General features: G+C 39.6%; 3 protein-coding genes across 3 annotated transcripts; all 3 read right to left on the bottom strand. All coding sequences in view use genetic code 11, as the record gives it.

Annotated features, from left to right (window-relative positions):
• Positions 1 to 700: 700 nt before the first annotated feature.
• EGR_00844 (hypothetical protein) lies at positions 701 to 11,077 on the bottom strand (the record flags this gene model as incomplete). Its single annotated transcript, XM_024490093.1, has 13 exons — positions 701 to 775; positions 977 to 1,136; positions 2,062 to 2,137; positions 2,179 to 2,232; positions 3,843 to 3,958; positions 4,638 to 4,803; positions 6,429 to 6,496; positions 7,382 to 7,427; positions 7,561 to 7,701; positions 9,219 to 9,405; positions 10,575 to 10,642; positions 10,808 to 10,941; positions 10,977 to 11,077. 13 exons carry the CDS (start codon positions 11,075 to 11,077, stop codon positions 701 to 703), a joined length of 1,392 nt encoding a protein of 463 aa, XP_024355496.1.
• A 2,839-nt stretch (positions 11,078 to 13,916) lies between these two features.
• On the bottom strand, positions 13,917 to 17,791 carry EGR_00843 (hypothetical protein; the record flags this gene model as incomplete). Its single annotated transcript, XM_024490092.1, has 5 exons — positions 13,917 to 14,126; positions 15,559 to 15,634; positions 16,222 to 16,429; positions 17,165 to 17,380; positions 17,704 to 17,791. 5 exons carry the CDS (start codon positions 17,789 to 17,791, stop codon positions 13,917 to 13,919), a joined length of 798 nt encoding a protein of 265 aa, XP_024355495.1.
• Positions 17,792 to 18,216: 425 nt separating this feature from the next.
• EGR_00842 (hypothetical protein) lies at positions 18,217 to 20,594 on the bottom strand (the record flags this gene model as incomplete). Its single annotated transcript, XM_024490091.1, has 3 exons — positions 18,217 to 18,250; positions 18,994 to 19,564; positions 20,519 to 20,594. The coding sequence occupies 3 exons, from the start codon at positions 20,592 to 20,594 to the stop codon at positions 18,217 to 18,219; spliced, it is 681 nt and encodes a 226-aa protein (XP_024355494.1).
• Between the last annotated feature and the right edge of the window lie 7,166 nt (positions 20,595 to 27,760).

The following is a 27,760-nucleotide window of genomic DNA, read 5'->3' as shown; positions in this document are numbered from 1 at the left end:
ATGTAATAAAGTCTAAGATGAATTATCGTTTGGACATTGATGCTGCGATCGAAGAAAAGCTCAAATTTTGCAACAGTACCTTACTCCAGTGAAGAATTAGAACAGAGCTAACTGCACTTTTAAAAAGGTGCACTAACTCAAACAATCCATTCTAAGTTAATGATATCTACTTCCAGGCCACATCAGGGGACTTTTGGAAGTAAGTAAAGTTAGGAAGTTGGCTGGGTGGTAAAGAAAGGATACGGGGTAATTTCTTACTGCGCTGCACTGGGACCATCCATACTTATAAGGTTGCGACACATGAATGATATGTTTAGGAGAAAAATTTCAACCGAGGAAGGGCATGCTTAAGCTGGTCTTCGCTAGCAGTAGGTCTGTTTTAAGCTTCAGAAATAGCCAACAGTAGCTTGCGAGTGGATTACTTTTAGGGAAAGTCTGTGAGGCGGTGCTTTGTGGTCTAAAATGCATGAATTTAAAGCTTTTGTAATGCTTTAATTCTTATCAACTTGGTACCTAATTACAAAGTCAATCCATCAAAAAGAGAAAACAAACCAAGTTTTCATATACCCCTAAAATTTTACCTTCAGTCGGTCATAAAATTTTTGATTAAGGCCATGTTTTGGCAAAACTTTGTAAACTCAAAAATTTAAATATCTATACTTGTGCAGCTCAAAGATTTGTAACAAGAAATTCGCCAAAATTATCTAAGTCTACTGAAATTGTCCTTTGCACACAAATGAGACAGTAGAGGTGTTGTTGTCCATAAAGTAGCCAACTGAATAAGAGAAATAGTTTACTGTGAATTAGATAGAATGTTTAGCATCCGATCGCTACCTTTCACGAAGCCCTTTACATTGAACGCGTCGAAAATTAATAAACCACCACAAAGTCACTTGGAAACTTTAAAGAATACAACTGGTGGGAAAATCAATCATTCGACTAGATTGCGTAGGCTCAGAACCCTTATGACTCTCACAAACTGGAGTAGCTTCTCTTCATCTCCGTGCATGTAAAGCACATCTGCTTGCGTACGCAATCGTCTCTGCCAAGCACATTTAGTCATATCTAAAGGTGGTTTCTTTGAAGTATTGACTTTGACAATAGTTTTGCTAGTGGTGAAAATGATAAGAACACGGCTACATGAGGATTAGCAAAATAAACCCTCTCGGACCGAATGCATGGCCAGAGGCATGACTTTTAACTCCCCTCCTTTCCCCTAAGTTAAACTTCGATGAAGACAAACTGAGTGATGTGTCATGAATATATTGAGTTTCGAGGTGACAGTAAATCCTCTTTCTGATAAGCAAACGTAGAGAGGAGAGCAAGAACCGACCTGTTCACCAAGTACCATCGTGAGTGCTAAAGGTGGTCCAGTAGGTCGTTGCTGTCCGAGCATGGAGAAAGGCAGGTTCTGGTGCTCTGAGCGCACGCGCTTCAATGTCATCTGCTCGCCTGGCTGATGTCGGTGCATTCTCCCCGTCAGCCGGTACAGCCCTGACTCGGACTGGCGCCTGGGGAAGGTCTGTGACATCGCCGTTGACGATGCCGCCGCTGCTGCAGATGTCGAGGCTCCCACCGTCGCGAGGACACTGCGACTCGGACCCTCCACCTCATCCGTGGAATAGCGCTTCCGATGACCTTTGGGCAGCATATGTAGTGGCAGGGGCTGAAAGGGCGGTACCGAGACAGGAGGCCGTGTGGATTCTGCAGGCACTGCATGCTTCTGGTAGAGGAGACGCAGTGCCTCCTGGAAGCATGCAGCGGATGAGGCGGTGGGTGAGACGGTGGAAGCGGAGCCGGAAGTTGTGAAAGAGAACGCAGGTGGAAGGAAGGAGGGAGGATAAGTAGTGCGGGGGGAGAGAAGGGCGTGCTGTGGTGGTGGCAGTGGTGGTAGCGGCGGGAGCAAGGGTTGAGGAGGAGAAGGCTGCCTTTTGTGGATCATGGGGATCGGAGGGAATTTCATGCTGGGTCCAGACGAGTCTACGTAGAAGTGCAGAAAATTGCTTAGTCCAGATGCAGTCTTGTTCTTTTGATTTATCAGACTGATAATATTAGGTCAACAAATTAATATTTATGCATGTAGATTTGAAGTTCTTTAGACAATTTTCTTCATTTTTGAGAAGAGAAAATAATCTGCCTAATAAACGATCGCAATATAATCAAGCGCCACCGCAGTACCTGTGACAAATGGGCCTGCGCATAAATTATAGGCTAATAGGAGTTTTGACGATCCTGATAAAAAAATTGTCAATGAAGCATCCTAGTTTATTTATCAATACTTGGAGAAAACAAAGTGGTGAATGCTTCGGCAGAACCCACGACTTTGCACCACACGAGGGAAACAATTGTAATTCAACTATATGCTAAGCTTTCTCTGAAATTTCTTCCATTTTAAATATCCAAGCCACAAGGCAGGGTCAAGTTCAAGTAAGCTAACTCCACACTAACTGCGTACATGAAGTGGAGGTGTTAATTACATATGATAAATGAGTGTGGAAGTGTTGTTGGAAACGTAACTTGACGCTACAGAATAGGAGCACAAAGACCAGAAAGTGAAGGCGTTGAAAGTGTAAGGAAGCTTCACAAGGTCAAAAGGCAGGTAAGAGGTTTCACTAAAGGGTGAAACTGAAGAAGTTGACTTGTCCCACTTAACGTTGCGGGACACGTTTGCATGGGTAATATTGCACCTTATGTTCGGTTACGAACACTTCAGGTGCTAACAAACCGAGTTAGTTGAAATTTTGTAGTTCCACGATCCCAGGATTTTTCACTAGCAATTTACAAAGGCAAATATTCTCACCGGACTTTGAAGGTAGCTCATAAGTTATGATAGGGAAAGATTTACGCCGCTAAAATTGATTGATGTTGTGCATTGTGGATTTTATAACCCATTTCCTTGAAAATATGTAGAAGTTATCGAAAACAAATCTTCATAGTTCCGCACTATTTTAAAAACCTTTAAATGACATTGTTAATTCGTCCCCAGTTGTTATTTTATTCACGTGGTGTGACCAAAGGTCAGAATGTTCTTAGCAAATTTCATGCAAGGTGTCAGGTTTAAAAAACACTAATTTTTTAGTTGATCGGTTAGTAGGAGATAATGCAGAAAATAATAGCATAAGCATCAACGCAGAATATGCTGGTAAATGCAATATGGATGCTATTACAGCATTCCATTCCGCGATGAGCCCCAACCCACCTATTTTCATTTACAAAGTTAGCGTCACGATCGTTTAACCGAGTTCCGTTGAGGGAGATTAATAAGGTTACGGAAAGGAATAGTGATTGTCTGGGTCTCGTGAGTTACAACTCAAATGCGATGGCAGAGAGCAATAAAATAAACGTCACTTAGAGTGAGAAATTCCAGACTTTGGCATTTAAGCATGCCTAGGGGACAGAAACTCGAAAACTGCTTGTGCTTAGGGAGATTTCGCATGGAGTAGGCATCATAATGACCTTTGATCCCCAGTTGGCAGCCTCCCATTGAATTAGAGAGAACAGCATAAATTAGTCAAGCTGCGAAAACTCGTATCCAGTCAGTACCGAGTTTTCGTTAAAAGGTACTGCTTTTTTGTGGTAGTGATGATTGTGCAATTGAGATTAATTGCCTTTGAAAAGTCGAAAATAACCGCGGTAAGCGCATACGAATTTGGTCAATATTGTTTAGTTTAGCTTAGTCCGCAAAGAGCAAGCCAAAAACAAAGCATTCGTTTTGCTTCTAAAACATGTCCAATTTTTTTTCTAAATGCACAAAAGAATCACATGAAAGACTCTGTAGACATTTGCATTAAATCCGTGCGAGGCCTACAGATCTTATTGAGCAACGGTGAAACGACACTCACGATTTAACGATTTTGTAGAGACAAGTTCATTAAAATGTATTGTGCCTATAGCATTAATAATTACTCCGACGTAAACATTATTTCCAGAATGTGATGAATGTATATTCTGTGCCAGCCTTAAACAGGATGTGAAAATATATGGTTTCTGGTAGTGATTCTACTATCAAATGGTACATCACTATGGTGTTACCTTTTGTGTAAGGTAGGTCTGATCAGAAGGGAGGCCCCTGATGAAACTACCGAAAATAAAGGGTTTTAAAATTTATTAATAACGCATACGGTTTTCCACTGTCTGATGCAGAAAGCACCAGCCATCTTGAAATAATGTGCACCACTAAACCGACTTAAGTTAGCAACTCACGATTTCCAAGTCTCGTGCAAAGTCCATCTGCTCCAAAAGTATAATCTGACAATTTCAGATATTTGCAAGAGAGGAAGAAAAAGCACCGAAATGAATGAGATTAGGCCAAGGATTGCATTTCCATTGTGCACCCAAAATATGCACATTCTGCTTACGGTTGACTGTTATTCCCAGGTATTCCTTGACCAGTTCTAAGAGAAAGCCAGTTTCCCAAACAACCCTTACCAGTCGTCAACGCACGTGTAAGTCGGATCAAGTATGCTGACCGCTTGTGGTATAGAGAAGTAAGCCGTTATGAATACAAATAAAATACTCTCAAACCACTGTAGGCATCAGGTGTTATCAAGAATCTAACCTTCATACCAATATAACACACTGAGTATGTGCACAGAGGTTTTTAGTAGTGGTTGATATTGAAAATCCACCTTCTTTACACAAATAACTCCTGAAAATTCAACTGAGGCCAAGTAGATTTGACACAGTGCTGTGTTTCAATCAAATGACGCATGCACAAATGAGGTACTACGTCTCTTTGACCCAAGTAATACGCATGGTTGTCTTGAAGAAAATTATTGCTCCCAAATTTCCCATCCGGATAGACTGGAGAAGCAGTATCAATTTTCGACTGATGCTAAGCTCTTAAGAATGAACCTTGATCATGCGAACACTTTAGCATTTACAATTGTGTTTTAAAATCGTTCGACAGGCACAAGCCTTGAATACACTGGAAATAATTTCTCGGGCAAAGTCCTGCTTGAGTGATAAGCCGCCTTTAATCTGGGACCAATGACGTCTGTATATTTATTTGCATAATGCGCTAAAAACTGCACAACAAGTCTTCGACGATAAACAGTCATATAAATGAGCTTATGGAAATTTTCGCCAGTGAAAACAAGTGGGCACTTCTTTCCGATTGATCGGACCGAAGTGAACCGACTTAATAGCAATCCAGCAGATCAGTGCGTTTCTTACTAAAAGGCCAAGGAGGTGAAAGCATATCATACTGCAGTCATGGCAAAAAGGCATTCATCTTAACAATAATTGTGCTAGATACAATGGCAAGGGTACATTTCAAAAGCTTTAGCCAGTTACGTAAGCCCTACTTGCATATCCTACAAGCATTATGGCTACTCAATTTTAACCATTGAAGCAATTCTGGAAAGAGATTAACCCTATCTCCAAAAAGTGGTTTTATCTTTAAAAGGAAAAGAGATATTTATATAAGTGCCCTAGCTAGATGGGCAGGGCTTAACAGTTCAAAGTTAACGTATGCACGATATTAGGGATTCTACACAACTGTCAGCAAATCCTATAGAAGATTAACTTCTCATGTGACTTTATAATGACTCAGTGGGTAAGTCAGTTAACTAGCTTAATAAAACTGTTATAAGTCCGAATTCATTAAAATGGGGGGCACCAGGGGTTTTTTATATTGACAGGAAGCGCATTCACATTGAGCCTTGCAGCTCTACGTGTCTTGGTTATAACGCATTCGTGGAACGAATAGTACCTATCGGTATCAAGTCATTTATAGAGCTCATTATTGTACAACCGAAATTATAAGATGGATACTTACTCATTGCTGATATTTGATGAAGATAACTGGAACACTAATTGTGTATGTCTGGCTTTATCCTGGTTGCCAACTTTGCTTCTCCCATCTACCCAATAATCAAAAGCTTATTCCACTGAAAAGGCAAACCAAAAATAACTTCATTAAGTGCTCCATTAAATACATTATTTACTCTTTTTCATGCGGTCTTTAAAATAATGCATTCATAGATAACAGCAAATCGTGAAAAGGAGAAGTCATCCTTACCGAAGCAACAGTGTGAACACTTACTTAACTCCCAGTGGCTAGCAGTGTGAAGGAAATAGTAAAGGCACTGTAAAAAGTGAATACATTTTTGATAGTAGACAGTACATATATATTCAGAGGACACGCGATTTCTTAGAATTGCTTGGTTGGTCTTGCGCGTGTGAACTGAAGCAGTATTGTGATTAAACACGGAAGTGGAAATTTAAAGAAGAAAAAGTGCAGTGCTGGATAACGGAAGGCAAGAAGGAGGGTGGCTTGGCCCAGAAGCATCACGCAGTCACGCACAGTCAAATGATTGCATGCAACTCCTCCCCATAACTAAGGTTTCCTTAAACGTTCCCTTTTAGGTTTGAGATAAATTTGGTTGATAATAATCACCTACATTCCTTCCCATTCCTATGGTAACACTTTCTCAGATAGAAGAGCATTTTAGTACTGTCTAAATTATTTCCAAACTTAGATTGACCAAATTTGCTTTAAGCCAATGAAAACAAACTTATACATCGAACATTACGCCCTTTTATGGCACACTTTGTGAGAACTAAGGATTCTATCTGTACAAGCACCTTAAAAGCAAAGTAACTCCTAAGCAAAGGTGATTTGCACAAAGGAAAGCAACGGAAAGGAAATAGCTCTGGTACGGACTGGTGCTGGTCCTACTGAAACCAACGAATCAGAAAAACAATGGCAATTGAATAAGCGCGCCTTTTCGTAAGTTCTAGCCAATCAGTGTTTAGCCCCTAGCAGTTTCCTTCTATGTATAACCAATCAGAGGGCAGAGCGTGAGAGTAATAGAGGCATAGCACTTCCAGCATCATGACTGCCAAAGTAGAGGAATGGTAAGGATTATTGCCTTGTTTTAATGTCTTGGAGAGATCAGTGCTATGTCTGCTAGTCAATTAAGATAGTGGGCTTACTTTATTGCTCATGGAATGTGGACAGCTTCAGGAATGCAATTGCAGACTTTCCTAAAACCCGCTCATTTATAGCAGACGCATTCGTTTATTCTAGACTCGGCACTTGTGAGCATGTGTATGTTGGAGATTCGACTGTTAAGGGCAGTCAAATGCATGGAAATATCATTTACGTGGGGTAATTCAATGAGGAAGGTTGACGCCAATATTGAATTAGCAGAAACTTAACTAGGCCCTTTCAGTACCTGCATTACGGCAACATTATCACAAGCCCAACGGCACAGGAATCAGTGGACATTGGGGTGCTTGCGCATTGGCGATTCCCATTACAGTGACTATGCACGCGCAGAAATTAAATGCTCTTTTATTCATAAGTGGGAAGACTTCAATTTCAGGAATGATTGATAGGAAATGTTTTGCACATTAAGGCATTAAAGTGTGTTACATTAAACGTACTGGTATCGAGTAAACTAGAGTTACGAAAAAGTAAGCTATTTAAAAGATAAAAACACAATAATACTCCTTTCTTAATAAAAATCCCCCACTATGTATTATTGCAAATCTATTCTTCATGGCTTACGAATTTCGCAAGATCCAAGTCAGTCACTATGTAAGATTACTTACATCCTCCAATCCACCAATTGTGTGCAGTCGGTGAAAAGTTGAAATTTAATAAGATGGAAAACACAACAGTGCGTTTTTCACTTACACACAGCAGGAGAGGAGTGAAGTTCTGTAGCTTGGATAATAGCCGGAGCGGAGGATCTGAAAGAATGGGAAAAATAGTCTAGAATGGATTAGCTCCGGCTATCCGTTTGATCATCAAAAAAAACATGAATTGGCTGTCCGGGCCTTTCTTTCAGGAAATACCCATATCTTTAAAACTGTGCTGTCCTATGCTACAATTAACTCACTAATGGAAGAGTTAACAATGATTGTTACTTGATGGCCAAGCTAATTTAGCAATGATAAATCAAGTAAAAAATGTAATTGCAACGACACATAAATTAGAAGTTGATGGCAAAGTAGGCGGAAGAGACCTCGGCCTCAATAGCGTAAATTTTTTAATGCAAAAAGTATGCGTGAAAGGGGGATCAAAATGTATGTGACCTTTCAAATGCAACATTATCAAATGTTCTTATCAAACTTTTATCGGACATATTTATACGCAGTTAAGACGCTCTGGTTCAGTCCTATAATTTAAGAAAGCCAGGACACCTCTACCATATTTCCTGCAAATAGGTGTGCATACACTATTTAGGGATTTAAGGGGAAATAATATAATGTAATATAATTTATCTCTACCATGAGTAGTAAAGCCCGGAAGATGTAATGGTCTTAAAAGTATTTCGTGTTTCTTGTTTTCAATAAAGTATTTTGCCGATTGTCGGTTAAAGTGAAATCGCGGTGTCTGGATCTTGGATCTAATCACTTTATTAGCCATCATGAATGACATTTTGCTTTAATTACATTTAAACAGCCCTCTGCGCTTGACAAGTGGTTCCGTTCCGGAGGTATCAATCCCAGCACAATGAGTCAATTAGCGATATCAGACCAAAATGTAGTTTTTTACTATAAGCGTGCATGTCTCAAAGATGAGACTAAAGATGAAACCATTGAGTGATAACAATTAACAGGATTCGAACCAGAACCTTAGACACTAATTTTAATGCCTACGAAAAGAGCCAATACCATCTGGGATATGCGTAAAACCGAGTGTCACGATTCCAGTTGTTATTCAGGTGTAGTGTAATCGCTGAAGCGAGAGATATTCAATCCTTGATTCATTTAGCCGTGCCATGAATAAATTACTAGAAGCCCAAAATTCCCGAAACTTTGCGAGATAAATAACCAAGGCGTGAATACTAAAATTTTATAGAAGTCCGCGTTTTAGCACACGTCAAAATAAATATAGACGCCGGTGTTGCATGATTAGGTCGATAACTCCTTGGTGTAGAGACGAAAAACGGAAGCGCATAAATCATGGGTACGTACTGGTTTGCTTGTTTGCGAAAAGTGAATTTTTAATTAATCATCGGTCTGTGAACAAACACCAGTCAACGTTGAAAGTGACTCATGTGATGGAACAATGGTGAGGCATGAGTAAAGTGTGGTCATTAGAATGACGACCTTGAGGGGGGTTGGGGGTACAGACGACCTCGAGCATTTGTTCATCTTTCCGGGGCCGTTTTCATGAAAAAAATCTTTGTGCGTCCATCATCATCCTACGGTGCGATTTGGATTGGTCAAGTTTGTCTCTACGTGTGCAGTGGGTCACTTACCATTGAGTGTACAACCAAGTTCTCGCAGTAAATGGTATTGCTTCTTTAACGCTAAACGCCTTCTTTGATCATACTTCGCATCAAAGTTTGATTTGTGGGCTTTAAAACGAATCCCCGTAGGTGTATGAGGCTGTCTTGAGCATAGTCTAGGAAATGAGTTATGATGGTAGCAGCATTCAGAGGGCAGCTTTAATGATACAAAGTTAAAAAATTACTGCTCTCGAGTAAACAAGCATTTTTTTTTGTATCAGGCCAACTTTTTTAAGGCTTTTATTTATTAAATGTGAACTAGAAGTTCTGTGAACGAAGAACTCTATTGAATCAAACAGTGGAATTAAATCGGAAAAGGAATGGGTTGTCAAGACAAAAACCGCCCATGAGACGAGAATTTGCAAAAATGCCAGCTGGGTCCCTATCATTTATATTTATTTACTTTTCCAGTCTCAGGACATTTTCGGTACACCAGTTTATTTTAAACTCATTACGAATATAGAAATGGCTTTATGGGAAATTGGACACTAGGTAACATTGGGATTTACATCGACTAAGGTGATAAGTTTTGTAACTAAGGTGATCGCGAATGGATGATAGAGTCTAACAATAGTAGAACTCCAAGACCTTTGATTTATAGGTAAAGTGAATGGATTCGTTAAGTCAAAGGGAAGTAACTCCATAAAACCCATTTCTTGAAGTTACTTTAATTTGTTGATTGTTACTTTGTTTTAAATCATAAAAAAGATATGCAAAAATAAATGGTATATATGATTAACAAACAGCGAAACTCTGGGGGAAACTGACTTAAGTCATGTTGCAGACCCTATTTTCTGTTGATAAAAATAAAGTTGATTTCAATACGTATCTGAATAGGAAGAGTTTAAGAATAATTGGGCTCTTAAATAAAGAAAATACATTGGAATTAATCCGATGTATTAAGGCCAGAAATTAAAGCAATGCGTAGATCTACTTTACTAGGTACCTTTCACAAAGGTAGGATTTTAACTCACAGCAACAACCAAAATAGCCCACTACGAGGGCCCGCGTTTCCCCTGCTTAAATTGTCTGCTAACTCTATAAATGTCTAGCGTTTAGAAAGAGTGAAACCATTTACGGTAACTCGGGTAACTCAAATTTAGATCAGAATGTCTATTCATTATCTCTCAGCCATACAGTACTGAAAATAACCGATCACTCTAACCGTGGATGTTATTTAAAAAAAATAAAACTGTATGGAAATAAATTTGCCACAGACTACACACTTTTGATTGCCGAGTTACGACTGGAACAAACACGTTTTGGCAGCGACCCCATATTTTAGACTGGAAATCAGTTATCACTTTTTTATTGCGATCATGATACTTTCATGATATTGCGCAGATCCATTAAATGTAATGCGATTTTATCGAATGAGTGAATTACATAAACAACTATAAATAGAATGTCATTTAATTTTATCACGAAATGTGCTTTTGGGAATCTAGCTCCGTTCCAGGCCCATGACTGCGCAACACCATGTGTTTTGGTTTAGCCAAGGCAGAGGCAGCGTATGTTCTTTTCACAAAATAGTAATGCAGTGATTCGTTTAAGGAAACGCCTGCACTTCGGTGAGATTGAAGTGGGACTAGTCCCTATTGCATGGAAGTCAACCACTTTAATAAGTGTTCTTAATATACTTGCAACAAGAACCTGCCAATTTGTAGGTTTTCCATTAGTTTTTGTCATCCTGCTGACAACCGTAGGGTTTTGAATATTTTTTTGAACTCGACGTACGGTAGGTCTAAAGCGGAACATATTTTACAAAAGTATGTTAACTGTGAACTTAAGTCGAAATGAAGAAAAATAGTCATTTTATTCCATGCCATCCAACGATAAAAGACCTCTCCCTCACTTACTTTATTGGTTAGGACTCTCAAGCTACTGATTGCCGGATCAGGTCTGGGAAGTTATGACTGAATAGGACTTCCCAACTGTCTGCCAAATTGTAAAACACTCGCACTATGCCACCAGCATTTTAACTGTACTGCGACAGACCATAAACTCGTGTTTATTCCCCTCTCAGACTTGTTATATGGTACTAACCTACCATTTTTCAAGGTAAGTTGCTACTTTTTGTAGAAATTTCTTTTAATAACCCATATGCTAAGGCCAGTGGTGTGTCCAGACGGCTTTCTTTGTTTTGTGGGCTCAACGTAGACGAAAATGTTTAATGGGAGATCATTTACACTACTGTAACGACCACAGCCAAATAAAACGAAGTTTTGAAATTGCCTAGTTATTCCGCTTTTGTGGTTTCAGGATTAACCGCACCAGGTCTTTAAATGCACTATTTCTTAGTCGAATGTTTAGTTATTTTGACTATCCGTACATTTTTGAGATATTTTTCAATGTAAAGCAAGACCATCCATTTTCCCACAGTCAATGAAAATTTATTCTCTCAACACAATTCGTGAGGCGTAAACCAAATTCTAAGAAATACTAAAACAATCTTCTCACCCGACATCATAAAGAGATGCAAAAACTCGACGACAGGAAACCTTTATATCGTAAAAAAGGGAAGCGAATGCTTGAGTGTACCCAAAATTTCATCTCGACAGAAACACAATTTTGCAGTCAATTAGCTCAAGTTCCATCAATGAAAATGCACATCAATGTGGAGATCCAGTTTTGGCAACTGCAAATTGCGGTGAGCTGCAATACGAAGCAAAAGGGGATGGGCTTATATTGAACAAATGAACGAAATAATAGGTAAATACACGAATGAATGAATGAATAAATCGAGAATGATCTGTGATTGCACATTTTACAACCAAAAATTGTCACGACCCGTTAATCTATGCTGCGGGTTTGAACAAAGTGGGGAATAGAGTCTGCAAAAACACATCTTTTGGAATGGCAACCTATCCAAAGGCTTTAAATGTTGGAAATCGTTCAAAACCACATTGTGTAGATTGATGGACATAAGGTGAGTCTGTGTAGGCGTACTAATTATGCAGACACAAAGCCAACAACCCAACCACAAAAGTCGCTTATGGACACATTTCTTGCAAAAGTATTTATTTATCTTTACGAGTTTTTTAATTTTGAATACAATAATTACTTTCACTAGCACAAGTCACAAATTTTGAAGGAAATATCAACAGCAGGGAAGAATACTTCTTCTTACTGTACTTCCCTATCGAAGTGCGACTAAAATCGGGAAAAGGCCTATCAAAGGCGTCAAATCGACGGATTCACGACTTGCAGCATCTGGGCGGAGTGAGGTGTGTCAAGCTTGTTGATCAACACACCGCGAGGCGGGAAAGCTTTGAGGTGGTTCAGGCAACTACTTTTCACAATGTGGTCAAGGCTGTTCATTATCCACTCAGTATAAAATTATGTACTACCTTCTACGCAGACCAGTAGTTATATGTTGACCTATCCGAATGCGTAGTTTTAATGAATCCCAGGAAGAGCGAGAATTGGCGTTTTTGCCATTTTCAGGCTCAACTCTGCCAAATAACCAGACACAAAGCAGACTCATCCGCATAGCCTACAGGACCGCGAAATGTGGGTTTTTTTAATTCTGCACTTAAAAACTAATGCATTGTGCTAAGTCACCCTCCTGAAAGGCACAAAGCACGAAGATGAAGTTCGTGAAGGCATCACAGTTGGAAAGGAGAAATGAGGAAAAGGTAATGTCTTTCGCTCGCTGTAGATGGAAATTAACATAAAAGACACATTCATAACAACGTTAAACTATTTTTTCCCTATATGAACAAATTTGTACCTTAAGCACGGAGAAGCTAAATTCTACTAAGAAGAAAAAGCTAGAATTCTATACCGAAGATGCATTCGTTCCACCACGATTTTTTGCTTCACTGCACTTCAATTCTGGTTAGGTGATCATTTCCTCAAAAACGAGACGAGAACGGCAAGAGCTTGGTTGCCCCTTAACCGAAATAAAGAAGAGGAATAGAGGGGACATCTTTTTCCTTGGCATGGCATTAAGAAACCAAGTATCTACGTTCAATAAGGACAAGTAAATCAGTCTGATCATCTATGACGCAGTTTGAGAGCACTTGAGGGCCACAGGGCTGTTTCACATAATTTAAGATGAGTATGATTTATTTGCCAATGGATTATCATGGAAAAAGGTAATCATGGCTACCCGTATATATCACATTTCATCTGTTGGAGCATCGATCCACCAAGCTTGACAATGACCTTGAAAGCGAGCGCGTACGCAAATACGGGTGCACGCACGCACGTCCGCACTCACAAGGCACACGAGTGTGTGCGTGCGTGCGTAGGTGCATACTCGTGAAGGTGCGTGCGCATGCATGCAGAGGGCTAGGCTGACTACGTAACGTCCGGGGTGCACACACGCACCCACGCCGAATGCACGCGAAACACGGGAAACTATGCAAAAGTACATTTTAAAGCAGCAAGAGGTTTGTGCATGCATGCGTGCGTACGCGCGCTTAGTGTGCACGCATTTGCATACACGCATTTGGTGCGCACGTGTGGGGTGGTCAGTAGGCATAACGTGTGTACTTCCTTTTTCCCGGTTGACAAAATGCAGGGCCGATCGATAGATAGTACGATGAATGTCTACGTTGCTGTGAGTGATTTGTTTACCTCTCTGCAACGCAACAACGCAACACCAAATTCTATCTCACCATCACCGGTTACAAGTATTCCAACCTCTGACCACGCACCCTTTCATATGTACCATGCAGCAGCCTTTTCAGTTGCGATATCGAAAATATTAATGGGTGATGCCGCAAATATATTTCCAAACATTTTTACCTTGTACGGGGCTCCACGTCTCGGGTCTAGAAAACTTGCTCGTAATTCACATGTATGCTTTAGGATGAAGTGTATGAAATTAAACGGTCTGAGAATGACTGAACTGGGGGAATTGACGTGAATCTTTATATTCAAAATCAAAAGTAAAACTATGATGCTGATTCAACCAGCATTTGAAATAATTTGCTATTGAGTGCAAAATCGATAAATCCTGGGAGTAACTAAGTGAGCGAAAATAGTGCGAGAAACGGTGCGCCTATAACGGGGGGCTCGACGGAGTAAATTGTCAGGCGCTTGTCATAAGGCATTGTGGAAAAAACCTCACGACAAAGAGAGGCCCGCGCTTTGTGACTAAATCTGCTCATGTTGATGACGCCCGTACTCCTTGAAGTAGTGATGCCCTGTGGATAAGTGTGTGCGTGCACGTGCCTAAAACACGGGCCCAAAGCCGTCAGCGCTATCCCTAACCTACTCCCCTGTATCATTCTCTTGTCAGGTGAAGGCGTCGGATAAGCCTTTTAATGTCACCTTTTACCATGCAAATGCTGCAGATAATCCTGCAAACAACTACCCCCACATGGTGGAGTCCCTCGATGTTGGATAGTTCCGACATTAGAGAATCGATGGGTTCCCGTATTTGTAGTAGCCGTTGTGATGGTGGCTACGCCACTTTCCATCAAAATACCTTACAGTGCGATGGGTGACCAATTGATAATAAGTGCCATCATACCGACACACTGTGACTTGTTGGATAAGTTGACGAAAATTGGCAAGTATCTGTTTGACTGCTCTCATTAGTCAATGTTCGGCTCCAAGTCCATCATGACATTTCGAATTGTGTAAAACTTCTTTCCATGGCAGTCACACAACTTATTGTAACTCAACTCATGTCTCAGTTAATAAATCACCGCCCCGGACAAGAATGCGAATCAAAAATCCAAGACTATTCTAGATTTTAACTGCAAATATGTAACTCAAATGTTTCTAGAATGCATCACCTTAACTTACAAGCCATTATCAAGTCGAATTTGATTGCCTAAAGTAGTGATCGCAAAATTAGATTCTGTCCGTTCGTTGGTTAAGGCAGAGCCAATAGCGGTGGGCTCGGCAGTTAGGTGGTGCTCCTCATTATGCGTCACCCTTGTGGCATCTTATGTAAATTGTTCACTTGCGCTACTAAGGTGCTTCCAGTCGTGAGTTGTGAGTTAAGGCACAAAAAAATGTGCAACTAGGATCCCTCTTCCTATAAAGCGCATTTTCGCAGAGCATCAGGAGATGAGGCCTGAAGCTTTTTGCAATTTTTTAGGGTTTGTGCGACTGAAACCCGGTTCTTACGCAGTAAGAACAACTTAACTTGGAAAGTTCAGAAATTGAATGACACCAAAAGACACTCTTATACACAAATAAGGGAAGAAGTTTGTGCAATTCCAACTCCATACTTTGTGCACTCATCTCTCTTACGAAGTGAATGACCATTGTGAATAAGGAAGCAGGAGGCAATGCATCTACAAGTGTCGATAGTAATAGTTAATGCTGAGCTCTGTATTCCTCATACAGGCATTAGGAGAAATGAATTACTAATTTCAAGCATTACTGCCTTTTGTCTGAGAGAAAAACGAAATTTATTAATTCTAGAAAAGATCCTCTTCATAATAAAAAAATTTCACGAAGCTACACAAAAATGTCGGATAGCATAGGCACGTTCCATGTTGTTTGGAAATGGGATGGAATAAAGTAAAATCGTGTCGAATAGGTCGTGATGTGGCAATCAGAAATGCGGTCGGAAACGTTTCATATCATCTACACTACACAATGGATCAAACCTATTTAAGTACTCAAACAAGTCATCACAACATTAAATGCATGTAAAAACGAGGAGTAGCAAACAAAACGTGTGGTAATTAATAAAAAACTACACTGGGTATACCTTCTTACTTGCTGCATTAAGCCCATAAAAATGCACGGTTGAAAGTATTGCTAGGATTTTTAGGAGCTATTGCCACATGACACAAGGCCTAAAACATAACTTTTGAGCCTGCTCTACCATCGACATCCTTCCGCCGTCTGCCCGTACACACATCGCACTTAGTAGGGTTCGGTGGTTTCGACTTTAAGCATATTATTCCATCAGACTAAAATTTCGTGTTTCGAATACTATCTCTATATCTATTCGCGCTGCATCATCCATGCGATCTTGACAAAGTCCAGCATTACAAACTTTTCACACCAAACTGAAATATCGCAAACAGCAGAGCGCGATGATTTTTTACTAGTAAATTCAAGAATTTGCAAATAATCAGGCTTTTTAAATGACTTCATCAATTTAAGGAAGTCCAAAAAGTTTGGTTCAGATGCGTGCGTTCGGTGTCTGGTCAACGCAGCGTTAGTATGTGCATAAAATTTATAGGAGTGCATTACCATTACACCTAAATTTCAAAATTTTAAAAATGAAACATTTTGTCTAAAATATTCACACAGTAAAAAAGCAGAGCGAATCGTGCACATGGGAAGGCGTATATGCCATTTTAACCAGTGGATGGGACATTCAATGAATAAGAGCATCGACTGCTCGAAAATTAAATTTTAATCAGTAATACACCTTTTCGTGGTTCAAAATTTAAAAATATTTTGCCATTAGAATACAGGGGAGAATTCAGTAGGGAATAGGCATGACAGGAAACTAAAAATCTTTTTCGAAAAATATTGTCCTGAGATTACCTCAAAGTCAACTGACAGGTCATCAGAAGTTTACAAATCGGTAAGCAGCAACAATTAGAATCTGAAGATGGAAGTAGTTAAGCCCCTACTCGGACAACTTTGTTATTTCGTTTAGAGGCTACAGGAAATGCTGTTTGGACTGCTAAAATGCTTCTCAAACAATTTATACTGATGGCTTCAGTACTTGGCTGCTTAGTGGCCAGTTAGTTTGAAATATAGTCGATTTTTGATCCAATGATGTGTTGCTAAGTATATTAATGCATGGAACTGGGTGTGACAATAGTTTGACCATTTTTGGGCTGAGGGGTACAAAATTTTCATCGCGTATGCCAAAAAGTATTAGTCGATGTGCCAGCACAAGCCAAATGAAAAAAAGCTAGAAATGAATAAAAATAAGCAGAAATATGACAGGCTACATCGGTTTTCGTCGGAGATCCCATTACATTTAACAAACTTGAAAGAAAGACTCTTTGTATTTAAATCCCAGTATGATCCAATTGTTGAAAGTATTTCAAAATTGAAGAATAATTGCAATTTTTGATGCAAATGTGGGAGTAAAAACAATACTGAGAAAATATTTAAACTGTGAAATAATGGGAAAAAGGCTCTCTGCAATACATCTTGCGACCGTTTATTAAAATGCGGTCTAAAAATCCCAACTGTTTGTTTTTTAAGTTCAACGTCTTCTCAAAAATCTAGTGCACGTAATGCAATAGACCTGTTTCCATTAAGGCTAGGTCACAGAGAGCAGCAGCTTTTTAGTCTTTACTCCGATACATACACCAATTTTCCAAAGTAGTATCGGTCTATGTTAAAGTGGTCATGCAGTTAGTCTCTAGAAGCAATTCATCCCATTCAGCACCAAGACACTTTCAATCTGCGACAGCATCAATGGCAGCAGCAACAGCTATAGCAAAGGTAACGTATCTTTCATCTCCCAGTTGGATCGTTTTGTGTCTAGCCACCTTGACTCCTGACTTACTTAGTACAGTGTTATCGAATGACTCATTTTGGGGATAGATATAATCAAATGGAATTATATTTTGCAATACTTTAATATCAGTACTCATTTAATAACTCAATAGTAGGACCATGCTTATTAGCTCAAGTGCTATGAAATGGCAAGAAAACATTTCAGCTTTGAATAGGAAGAAATGGTGAAAAGAGCATAGATGTATTAACACAACTTTGCAACGTAAAAGGCGTTACTGCAAAAAATATGCTTACTAAGAAGGGGAAAATTTGGTTAAAAAAACCTTTATTCAAGGAGCCATACGGAAATGTGGGATTACCAATTGTGGGTTTGAGCGTTAAACAAAAGATAATTGTCTTTCATTAAAATAGACCTTCTAATCCAAGTGTAGATAACTGGAGTCTATTGTGCTCGTTACCATGGCACTCGTAGGGTTGGCTAAAATGACTCTAGTGGGTCTCACCGCCACATACTCAAGTAACTTTTGCCACTGGTAGGGCAATCAATCCCACACGGAGTAGTTCAGCCCTTCGAACTGGCATTGTTGCCCTCAGGTCTTAGAAACGGAAGTTATAACAGTTCTATTGAATAGTTTTACCAATTGAAACGCACCGCAAGTGCTCCCTCTGTGCATCTCCTTTCCCTCCGAAGCGGTAAGGTGTCATGGGCCAATTTCCAGACTTGGCCAATCAACTTACGCATGCCCGACTTAAGTTATCTCAAGTATGCTGACGAAGTAACGGCGAACAGTTCTAGGGATTTACTCCAAGCCGCAAGTCATCCTACAGATGGAAAAGCTCACGAGGCCAGTTTCCGTACTTTTTTTGCATGCGTGAAATAATCTGATATCATATGGGTTAATGTAAAAAAGCGAAACTAGTATATTAATGCCTATTTTGTTGAGAAAATTGAGTGGAACGTTAATGGATAATGTCATAAGTAAATGTAAAAACAAATAGTCAAAATTATTGAAGCGGGTGAGAATTACAAGTGAATATGCCAATTAACCTTAGTCCATATAGTTCAAGAGTTTGTTCCCTGACCATAGTCCACCATTTTAACATCTTTTGGCCAAGCTAGGTGAAAGTATATCAATTAGTACTTAAAAAAACTGGACCCTATTATAAGGTTTATAATGACCATTCAATTCCTCGTAAGGATGGCCATCAATGATTTTTAAGATAACTCATTATTTTGCAGTACAAAAGCATTGGGAAAAATTACTGGGAGATATATCATGCATTCGTAGAAAAAGATATTGAAATGAAAAGAATACATGAGTAAGGCATTAGGACTCACATAAACGGAGGTGCTGAGCTAGGGCAAGGGACATCAGAGGATGAAAAGCCTGGAGGTCTAGTGGAACCAGCTGGGGGAGTCTTCTGCTCCCTTTTCAGCGCCTCGGCAGCCGTGGCAGCTGCGATGATAGAGGGATCGTCGGGGAAGATGTCCTCGATGCCCTTGTTCACGACGGTGTTGGTGAAGTCTAGCTGTACCACACACATGTTTAATTCTGCATCGTAGCGGATGACCCGACCTCGACGAAAGCATTCAGAAAATCGGACCAACACGATCGCCTTCTCGGCCAGCCATGAAACTCCCGATGGTGTAGCCGGCGCCGAAGCGGTTTTTGCCGAAACTTGTTCGGTCTCGTCCTTTCCTGCTAGACCACCGCCCTCTCTGTACGGTGATTTTGCTGCTCCCGCTACTACTACTGATGATTCTGCTGCCGCTACTAGTGGTGGTGGCGGAGACGATGAGGGAGATGGTGACGATGGGTGTCGTTGCTGCCCCTCTTCCTGCTGTTCCTCTTCAGGTTCTGTCTGATGCGGCTCCTTCTCCCTTTTCTTATTGCCCTCTGCAGCCACGGCTCAGGCCGACAATCGCCACCTTTCGGTGCGTGCTTTTCAACTTGGTGCTTCGATTGGGAGTCTCTGCGTGAGTGCCCTGTCTTTATCGATCTCTCTAGATCCGTTCAAACTTAAGAGGACTCGTCTTAGAAAAAAAATTAGCGTTTCCCCTCCACCAGAGGTGAATGAAGAGCCAAGGGTGAGGTTTCCACGCCGAGCTAGAGCTCAATGAGAAGGGTGTCGAGAGGATTGATTGACTCGTAGAAGGCAGCATAAGAAATATCTTCAATAGACGGTTTCGGGACTAAATTTGCCGGCGATCAATCTCATGCATATAACTAATAGACGCGTAAATGCTACTATAGACAAAAATCCGCGCTCACAGGCTCCCGCGTGCTACTATATGCTAAATATGCGTGCACGAATGCCTATGAGCGGTCTAGGTCATATATTCCATAAAACAGGTTTTTTGGCTAACGCGCCCGACGATTGGTCAGTGGGCGGGCCAATGGGAGTGTCAAATTGATCACCAAGCCATGCGGACCAATCACTGTTAAGCAGTGCGTTTTTGTTTTTTTTCCTGCTGAAACATTACCACACAACCGAGTTAGAGTTGAACGTCTTTTTGTTTTTCAGCTTTGTGTATTATAAAACTATCCCCAATGCACACTCATTGCTCATTGGAATAAAAATCCCTTTAAGCAGAAAAAGTAGACAATTTGAAATTTTGCGTAAGTTTATTTTAATTAGTAGGCTTTTATTTTTGGGATAGCATTTTTATGCATTGTCGTATTCATTGTAACAAAAGTATTCCTATAGCCCATTTAACGACCGTATACTGAGCCTCGCATATTTTTCATTTGAATTTAAGAAAAGTGAGTTGTCTATTTTTATCAATGAAAAGCTTCATAACCATGTCAAAGTTAAAGGATTTTAACGTACCTTAGAGACGTTTTGGAAAAGTGAGTACCTACTGAGATCACGATAGTTCGGGTGCATAAGATTTTGGCATTGCTCAAGCGTACAGGTAAGACGTTTGAAACCCATCATTTACTAAGATATCGCGAAACAGCTTAACATATAAATTCAAAGATGTAATGTGAATAAATGTTTGATAGAATTGTCCTGCGTCTCTTTTATTTTTTAATGTGGATATCAGTGTAGTGTTAAGCCATGAAGTCTCTCTGCTCACCTGTCTACTGGAAATAAGTCAGTCTTCCCGGAAATTCAATAGGGCTCTACAATACCGTTCCAATAAGGTGCTACTTGGCCGGGAGGTCTGGGTGAATCTTATAAAATGGTACATTTTGATGACTATACGTCAGACGTACATGGCGCAGATAAATGAATAGATGAGAGAATGTATGGAAGTGGAACTCTGCGACATAAATCAGCGTGAAGGACAACGGCTTGTTCAAGGTCACACCACAGCTGATGCCTGCGCCCTAGTTTACACTTTTGCGCACACCTAGAAGACGGGGGTGCTGCGCCGTTTTCCTCCGCCTTTCTCACTCCGCGTGGCAGCGCTAACCTGCGCCATGGATGGTGTGAGGCTACAGAACAGTTTGGGAATTAGTGCATCGATGAAATACAGTAGGAATGGCTGGGTAGCACCCTAGATTTAAGTATGCTCATCGGCGTTTCGCTCTATTCAAAATTATTTTTTAGAAAATGCTCCAGCACTAGAAGTAAATTAGCTTCTGTAAGATCGGGAACTTTTAAACCTTGATCATGGATGTGAATAGGAAAAATATTTCTTCGATGTGAATATAAACTCTGGTGGCCAAAAACTAATAAACAGTAATAATAAGGGGATTTAGGAAGACTTCAGAATAACGAAAAAGACCCTTTAAATCCACACGCGTTCAAGTGGAAGACCCTGTTGTTTTTATCAAACAAAGTGATGTCTGGCATAACTGGTACCACTTTGTTGATATTTAGGCCAGTCAGAGAGAATCTGTGAAGCAAAACAGCACTACAATCAATGAAAACAGTGACAATGCTGGGGCCAAAATTATTTGCAGATAAAAAAACGCTTATTTTGAAAGAGCGATAGACAATGATAGATTACTACGGGATGCTGATACGATTCCCACTAGCCCAGAAAATTGATAACAGGGTCCTCTTGTGAATCCACAGTTTAATTTGTGACTATAAAATTAGTTTTAAAAACTTTCATATTCAATTTTCGTTCCAGATATCACCTGCTTTGCTTATTGAAAAGAACCGTGACAGAGAATTGATCTTAAATGTACCGGCTGTTATCTGGCTTAAGTACTTAAAGAAAGGCTCAAAATGGATCAAAATTTCCCTTTTTCATTTGAGATAATTGGAAACTACACAATGTACACAAAATTCACATTTCTAAAAATGTAAGAAATTTGACAAAGCTTGGAGAGAGATCCACGTGTGGGTTTGTCCCTTTTAGTGAATCTCTCCCATTCCAAAATACGTGATCACAATTATGCAAGACTACATCAAAAGCTGAAATGTATTTTGCAGAAAAATACAGACTTTCTGGATTTTTTCAAACAGACATAGTTGAGCTCAATCAAAAGTTGATTCCTGATTTCATGCAAGTAAAATAGTGTTGTGTTGTAGCCTGTACACTCGAAAGTTAAACAACAAGATATTGGCACATTTCTAAATACAAATAAAGAAAGTGATTATTTTAAGTTAAGACCAATTTCTTGATTTTTTCATAGACTTTAATGTTGCGAAAGTTTACCAATTACATAATACCAAAATAATTTTCATCAATTTCGAACATTCTGTGATTATGTCGCCTAGTAACTGTGTTTGGATAGCCGCTCCGGCAGAACCGAATAGTACATCTGTCTTGACAAATCGAAAGAGGCGAACACGAGGAAAGTTTTTAGCGTATAGTGCCTAGTTATGCGTAGGTTTGCCACAATACCCCCCTTCCCCCACCCTTCCAATAGCTGTTTATGAGGTCTCCTTTCTGATGGATCACTCCATCACTCAAAGACAAGTTGCTGACTTTGACGCACAGGAATGACATCATCAACTAAAGAGGTTTATGCAGACCCTAGTTTTAAACAGTATCGTCCTCCTCTGGACTAAAGGCCCCTATTAGTCTCCAACTGCACCAAAAGATAATAGTGATAGGAAGACGAAATGTATTGTTTCGTCACACTAAATGCACAAAAGTAATAGCAATAATAATAATAAATAGTTCATTCCTTAAGAAAATGTTACGCTTCCTCAAATAAAGATCCTTAATACTCGTCGTAAATGCTAAGATAAATATCCTTAACACGCGTACGAGTGATGGATGAGAGTGTTCTGAACAAATATGAGTAACTCAGACAGCTTAACGCAAAATAACCACTTTGATTAGAGATAATTGGTGGTGACTGATCATTGCGATAAATAAAATCTAAAAGCATTCTTTGGAACGATTTTGACAGCAATCGAATGATTCTACATTAGTGTAAGACCAATAAATTTGATTTGTCCTACCTCGAAATTATGTAAAACTGAGACAGGAAAATCCAAAAACGATATTTTTTCCTGATTTTTTAGTTTGTAAGTGTTCCTGTTAATACAAGAAAACACAAAATTATCCAAAAATAATTTAACATTATAATCCCAAAAGATGCATTTTAAAGGAATGATAGGCGTTTAAAGGTAGAGGGAAGAGTACCCCATTGTCACTAGAATTAAAACAGGTATTTATCAAAACGATCCACCAACGTTTAAGTATCGTCAACGTTGAATACCCATCACATTCATTTATTCGAAATACTTGCCCTATTTTTAAGCTGGCAAATTCGTATGTATGTGTTTACTTGTCCCATTTTATCTAAAGGACTTGCACATGTGCTTCTGTGTACTCCCTGATCTGATTCAGTATGGCAAACCCACTTTATCACCGCATTGTCAAACCACTCACAGCTACTTGCATCGATTACTACGGAAAATTCCCCTTAACTACAGCGCTTGAGTATCGGCATCGTGGCTCGTGAGTGATCAGGTACTGCGACAGCGCAAAGACAACGAAATATGTCAAGTGCCTTTCATTTGACATTAGGACTGCTGTCTCCAGCGCCGCATTCGTGGACATCTAATATGCTACCTCAATTGCGCATGCTAGATGCCTTATTGTCTTTAAAATGAAAAAGTAGTTTACCGAGAGTAAGCAAGGTTACAAACTATTTTTATTAGCGGTTATCTTTCGACTCGCTCACATAACTTATCCTCTAGATTTCAAAGTGCAGATTTAGTTTCAACTCTTTAAGAAGATGAGTGTACGATAGTAAATGTATTCGAAACAGCCTGGCCAGTCCCTACACTTAATTATAATTTATTCGATGAGCTTATTTATTGGCCAAAAAACCTACAGTGAGCCTAATTTATAAGGGAATTTAAGTAAATTATTTCAAAGTTGAGAAATGTAGTTGCAATATATTCCAATTTGATTCCCGGTTAGGTTGACTTGGTTCACCTATAATGAGACAGGGTGTGGTGTTTGGGAGGTACTTCTGCTTAACCGATGAGACTCAGTTGCCAAATTCGTCGCTAGAGAAATAAGACTTGTGAAGGCATGTCTCGGATTGGCCGCCCTTTTAAGGATTCAAAATGCAACCAAAGGCAAAAGCGAATAACTTATCGCCAACGTTGCTGCGGAGTGTTGTGATAGTGCCTTTTAGCGGCATTTCAAATGTCCTTTAAACGTCAAGTAGGAGAAGATATAGAGTTTGACGAAAAACATTGCCCAAATTCTAAGTTGGTGTGAAATTGCTTGGCAATTTTAACAAAGCAAAACACTCATTTCGGGATAGCATGTAAATCGACCAGTTAAAATAAACGAAAGGAGCCGATATATTCCGACTCCGCACTTTACAGACCAGAAAATTAAAAGTAACTTTACAAAGACTATTTGTCAACATGAAGGATCAAAGCGTACTAAAATGTGAAGTGAAAGCAGCTGAATTGGTTTCAGAAGTCTCAACCTAATTCAACTTTAGCCATGAACATTTCGAAACTAGAGCTTGGCAGTTTTTTGATGAGATATGACTAACGTGACTGTTTAAAGAGAAAAGTCGCATTGCGAATAAGTAGTAAAAGTAACTCATTGCGCGACAATATATATTAGATAGCTAGTCAAATTAAAATCTACACAAATCCCAAAATTAGGCAAAATGAAAAGTTCTCCATCACACGTGAAATGTATTTCCCCAATCTTCAACCCGAATGAACAATTTTCTCATCAATCTTTTACAGAATGGCTTTTTGTACTTTAAGGTGGCTTTACGCTTGAGACTAAAAGTTATCAGAGAGATGGAGACTGAATGCGGCCGGTGGCGGAGACACACCCCCAACAGACAAGCATTAATCACTGCGGTGTGAACCGAAGCACAGACCACTGGCTTGTGCCACCGGAACCACGTGGTGATCACCTGCTTGAGAGGCTGAGTCGCAGCACTGCACTGGCAGGGGGTAAACAACGTGACGGAACAAGGATGGAGGATGCGTATCTGAGGCCTCCCGCACGGAGGGTCACATGCACCGGTGGTTTGTATTTCATCACGGTTAAGTGCGACCGCTTATGTGCAACACACGTGCACGCATCAGCAGCTGGAATGGGGTGGCGTCAAGATTTAATAAGAGGCAACAGGCGCCTATTTCGTACTATTTAAATCACATATGTGTGTAATTATTATACACTTCGAAGCACCATAGTTAATAACAAGGAGTGACACGCATTTGTGTATCTGGTAGCTCCATTCGAGTTTCATATTCAGACAGTATTTACTATGCCAGTGTGTAGTCGGCTAAGTATAATGTCTTGGCATTACCTAGAAATTTAACTCCTCCTACTTTCCACATTTCCCTGATATCTTTCTGTTAACTACTGGACGTCATTGTTTTATTGGAAAATAAATTCAATACTCTTGATGGTGCAAGCTTGACAACCCTAAAGTGCGGTAGGGTTCCGAGTAAAGCTCCTGAAAGTTTGTGCTCATATAAGGTGTTAGAGTACGTGAATGAGTAAGAATGACAAATGACGTATTTCAAAAGCTACATTTACTTCGGTATCATATAAGGAATTCTGAATTAAAGCTAAGAGAATTTGGAACGGTTCATAAATACGATATCAGAGTTTAGTGACTAACATTGACACTATTATTATTACATTCCTGTAAATTGGCTCTATGTCCATTAAGGGTGGATTTCAAATGTTGAAACAGGAAAACACAAAGTGAAAAAAATCAAAGCATTGTGTTTTAAAAATTTTGCGGAGGCCAAAGGTAAAGTTATTTGATCCAATAAAGTTCCGAAATTACCCTTTTGAAATGTATACATCTGAGACTTCACTGTTCTCTATTTTAATGGATGTAACATTTTTGTTAATATTTCCATCTGTAGGAGGGACATCCTAACCTAAAAAATAAGGCTAAATGAGGACAATGGTTTAGAATCCAAGTACATATTTTTAAACGAAAGTTATGTTGACTAATCGAAAGAGCAAATTTCGAAGTTTTAGGTAGTCGATAGAGTCTGGGATACAAATCTAAATCTTACACATGAGAAAAATTTATTGTTATTCTTTAATCGAAAATTGTGTATCAGAGAAGTGATCAGTTCATGTATCAAGGTAATTAGTGATGATTCGAAGTGCCCTGATTTAATTTTCCTTTAGTATTACTAAATCTCCAAACAAAGGTAAAATTCTCATAGTCGGTTTTCCGTTGAATTAATGCTGCTTAACCACTCTCGAGTGTCGGTTGGTAAAAAATGCCAAGGAAGCCAAATGTGTGGTGAAACGAGTCCGCAGAAAGAGAGTTTCTTATCGTGAGTTACTCTACCCAGTCAGATTAGCAATTTAGATCTGTGATTGGGTAGAGCCGCACCTTCCATACACCGTGTTGGGAAACCTAAAATGGTATAAAAACGACCTCGATTTTATGCTGATGTTCGTCTACATGTGATTTTGTTTGCAGGGGTGTACCGGCGCAACATTGAGGCAGGAGTGGCGATGTGCACATGGATTATACAAAATTCTGCATCGCCGGCTGTAAAATCAAGTGTGTTCGTGACTGAGTGGTCCTTTTTTAATTAGGATAGGTTTAAACACCGCCGGGGGTGTGGTCACCTGCAGTCACCATAACCACCCATCATCGTAGCGACATACACACACCAGAGGCACGTGTGTTCTTCGCCACAAAACAGTAAAATGGCAATTTATCACTGTCACAATAAGCTTTGCAGTCGTTATAATGATTAGAAAACTCGGTGATGTATTTTTGCCAGAGAATTAAAAAAAAAAAGCTTAGGTGATGAGCTGCTGCGTCTATCTCGCTAATTTAGCTATTGAGTTTCAAACTTGCAATATTAGGTAGAGTTTGGTGTATTACTCTCGTATAATGCGTGAAACGAACAATGAAGGAAAAAAGCAAATCCGTTTTAAAAGCAAAGCAAATGGCGTCTGTATAAACCTAAAAATCAAGGTTTTTTTCGCGTAGTTACGTTTGTATGAGCCTAGGCGACCCCCTAGATATAATGACATCATATGATTAGAAACAAATAAATGCCTTATAAAAATTCCTTGATACTGACCGAAATCAAGATTGATAATTTTATTTAACAGCTAATACTACAGTGCAGTCTTAATATAACATTAGCATGGCCATCTTTGAACATTTGAGTAAATGATATATCAGAGATAGCATTAATCATAAGATGGTGTTCAAGCAATCAGGCAAAACCATCACTTTGGTTGCGAGCTCAGGATAACACATTTGGTTAATTTAGCATGAGATAAATGAGGTAAAAACACCTTCCTCCTCCGGCTACAGCGAGAGAACAAGGCAAGTTTTAGCTTTGAGGTGAAGCGTGGCATTGCAACGAAAACAACCATGGAATCTACGTTATCCTTAAATATGTCTAAAAGCGGTTGTTGTTGTTGTTGTTGTTGTTGTTGTTGTTGTTGTTGTTGTTGTTGTTCTTATTGTTGTTGCTGTTCTTCAAAAGCACACATGATTAGCCGCCTGAATCTTATGCCATTTCATTAAACCATGCTCCTCGTTGATTGAAGTAGACACTAGTGTTGTTTGGTCAAATTACATCTACTTGCCATTGAATCACAGATTGTAATGATTTCGAAGGTTAACAAAAGCTCAGATAAATATTTTGCCCTTTTCATTTTGGCTACCCATACTTTTTACTCTTAGTCAACCTGTATAAGGTAG

Source organism: Echinococcus granulosus, assembly GCF_000524195.1.
Source record: "Echinococcus granulosus chromosome Unknown EG_S00003, whole genome shotgun sequence".
Classification (NCBI taxonomy): Eukaryota; Metazoa; Platyhelminthes; class Cestoda; order Cyclophyllidea; family Taeniidae; genus Echinococcus; species Echinococcus granulosus.
Note: the sequence above shows the minus strand (reverse complement) of the source record. Positions and strands in the feature narration are given on the sequence as shown.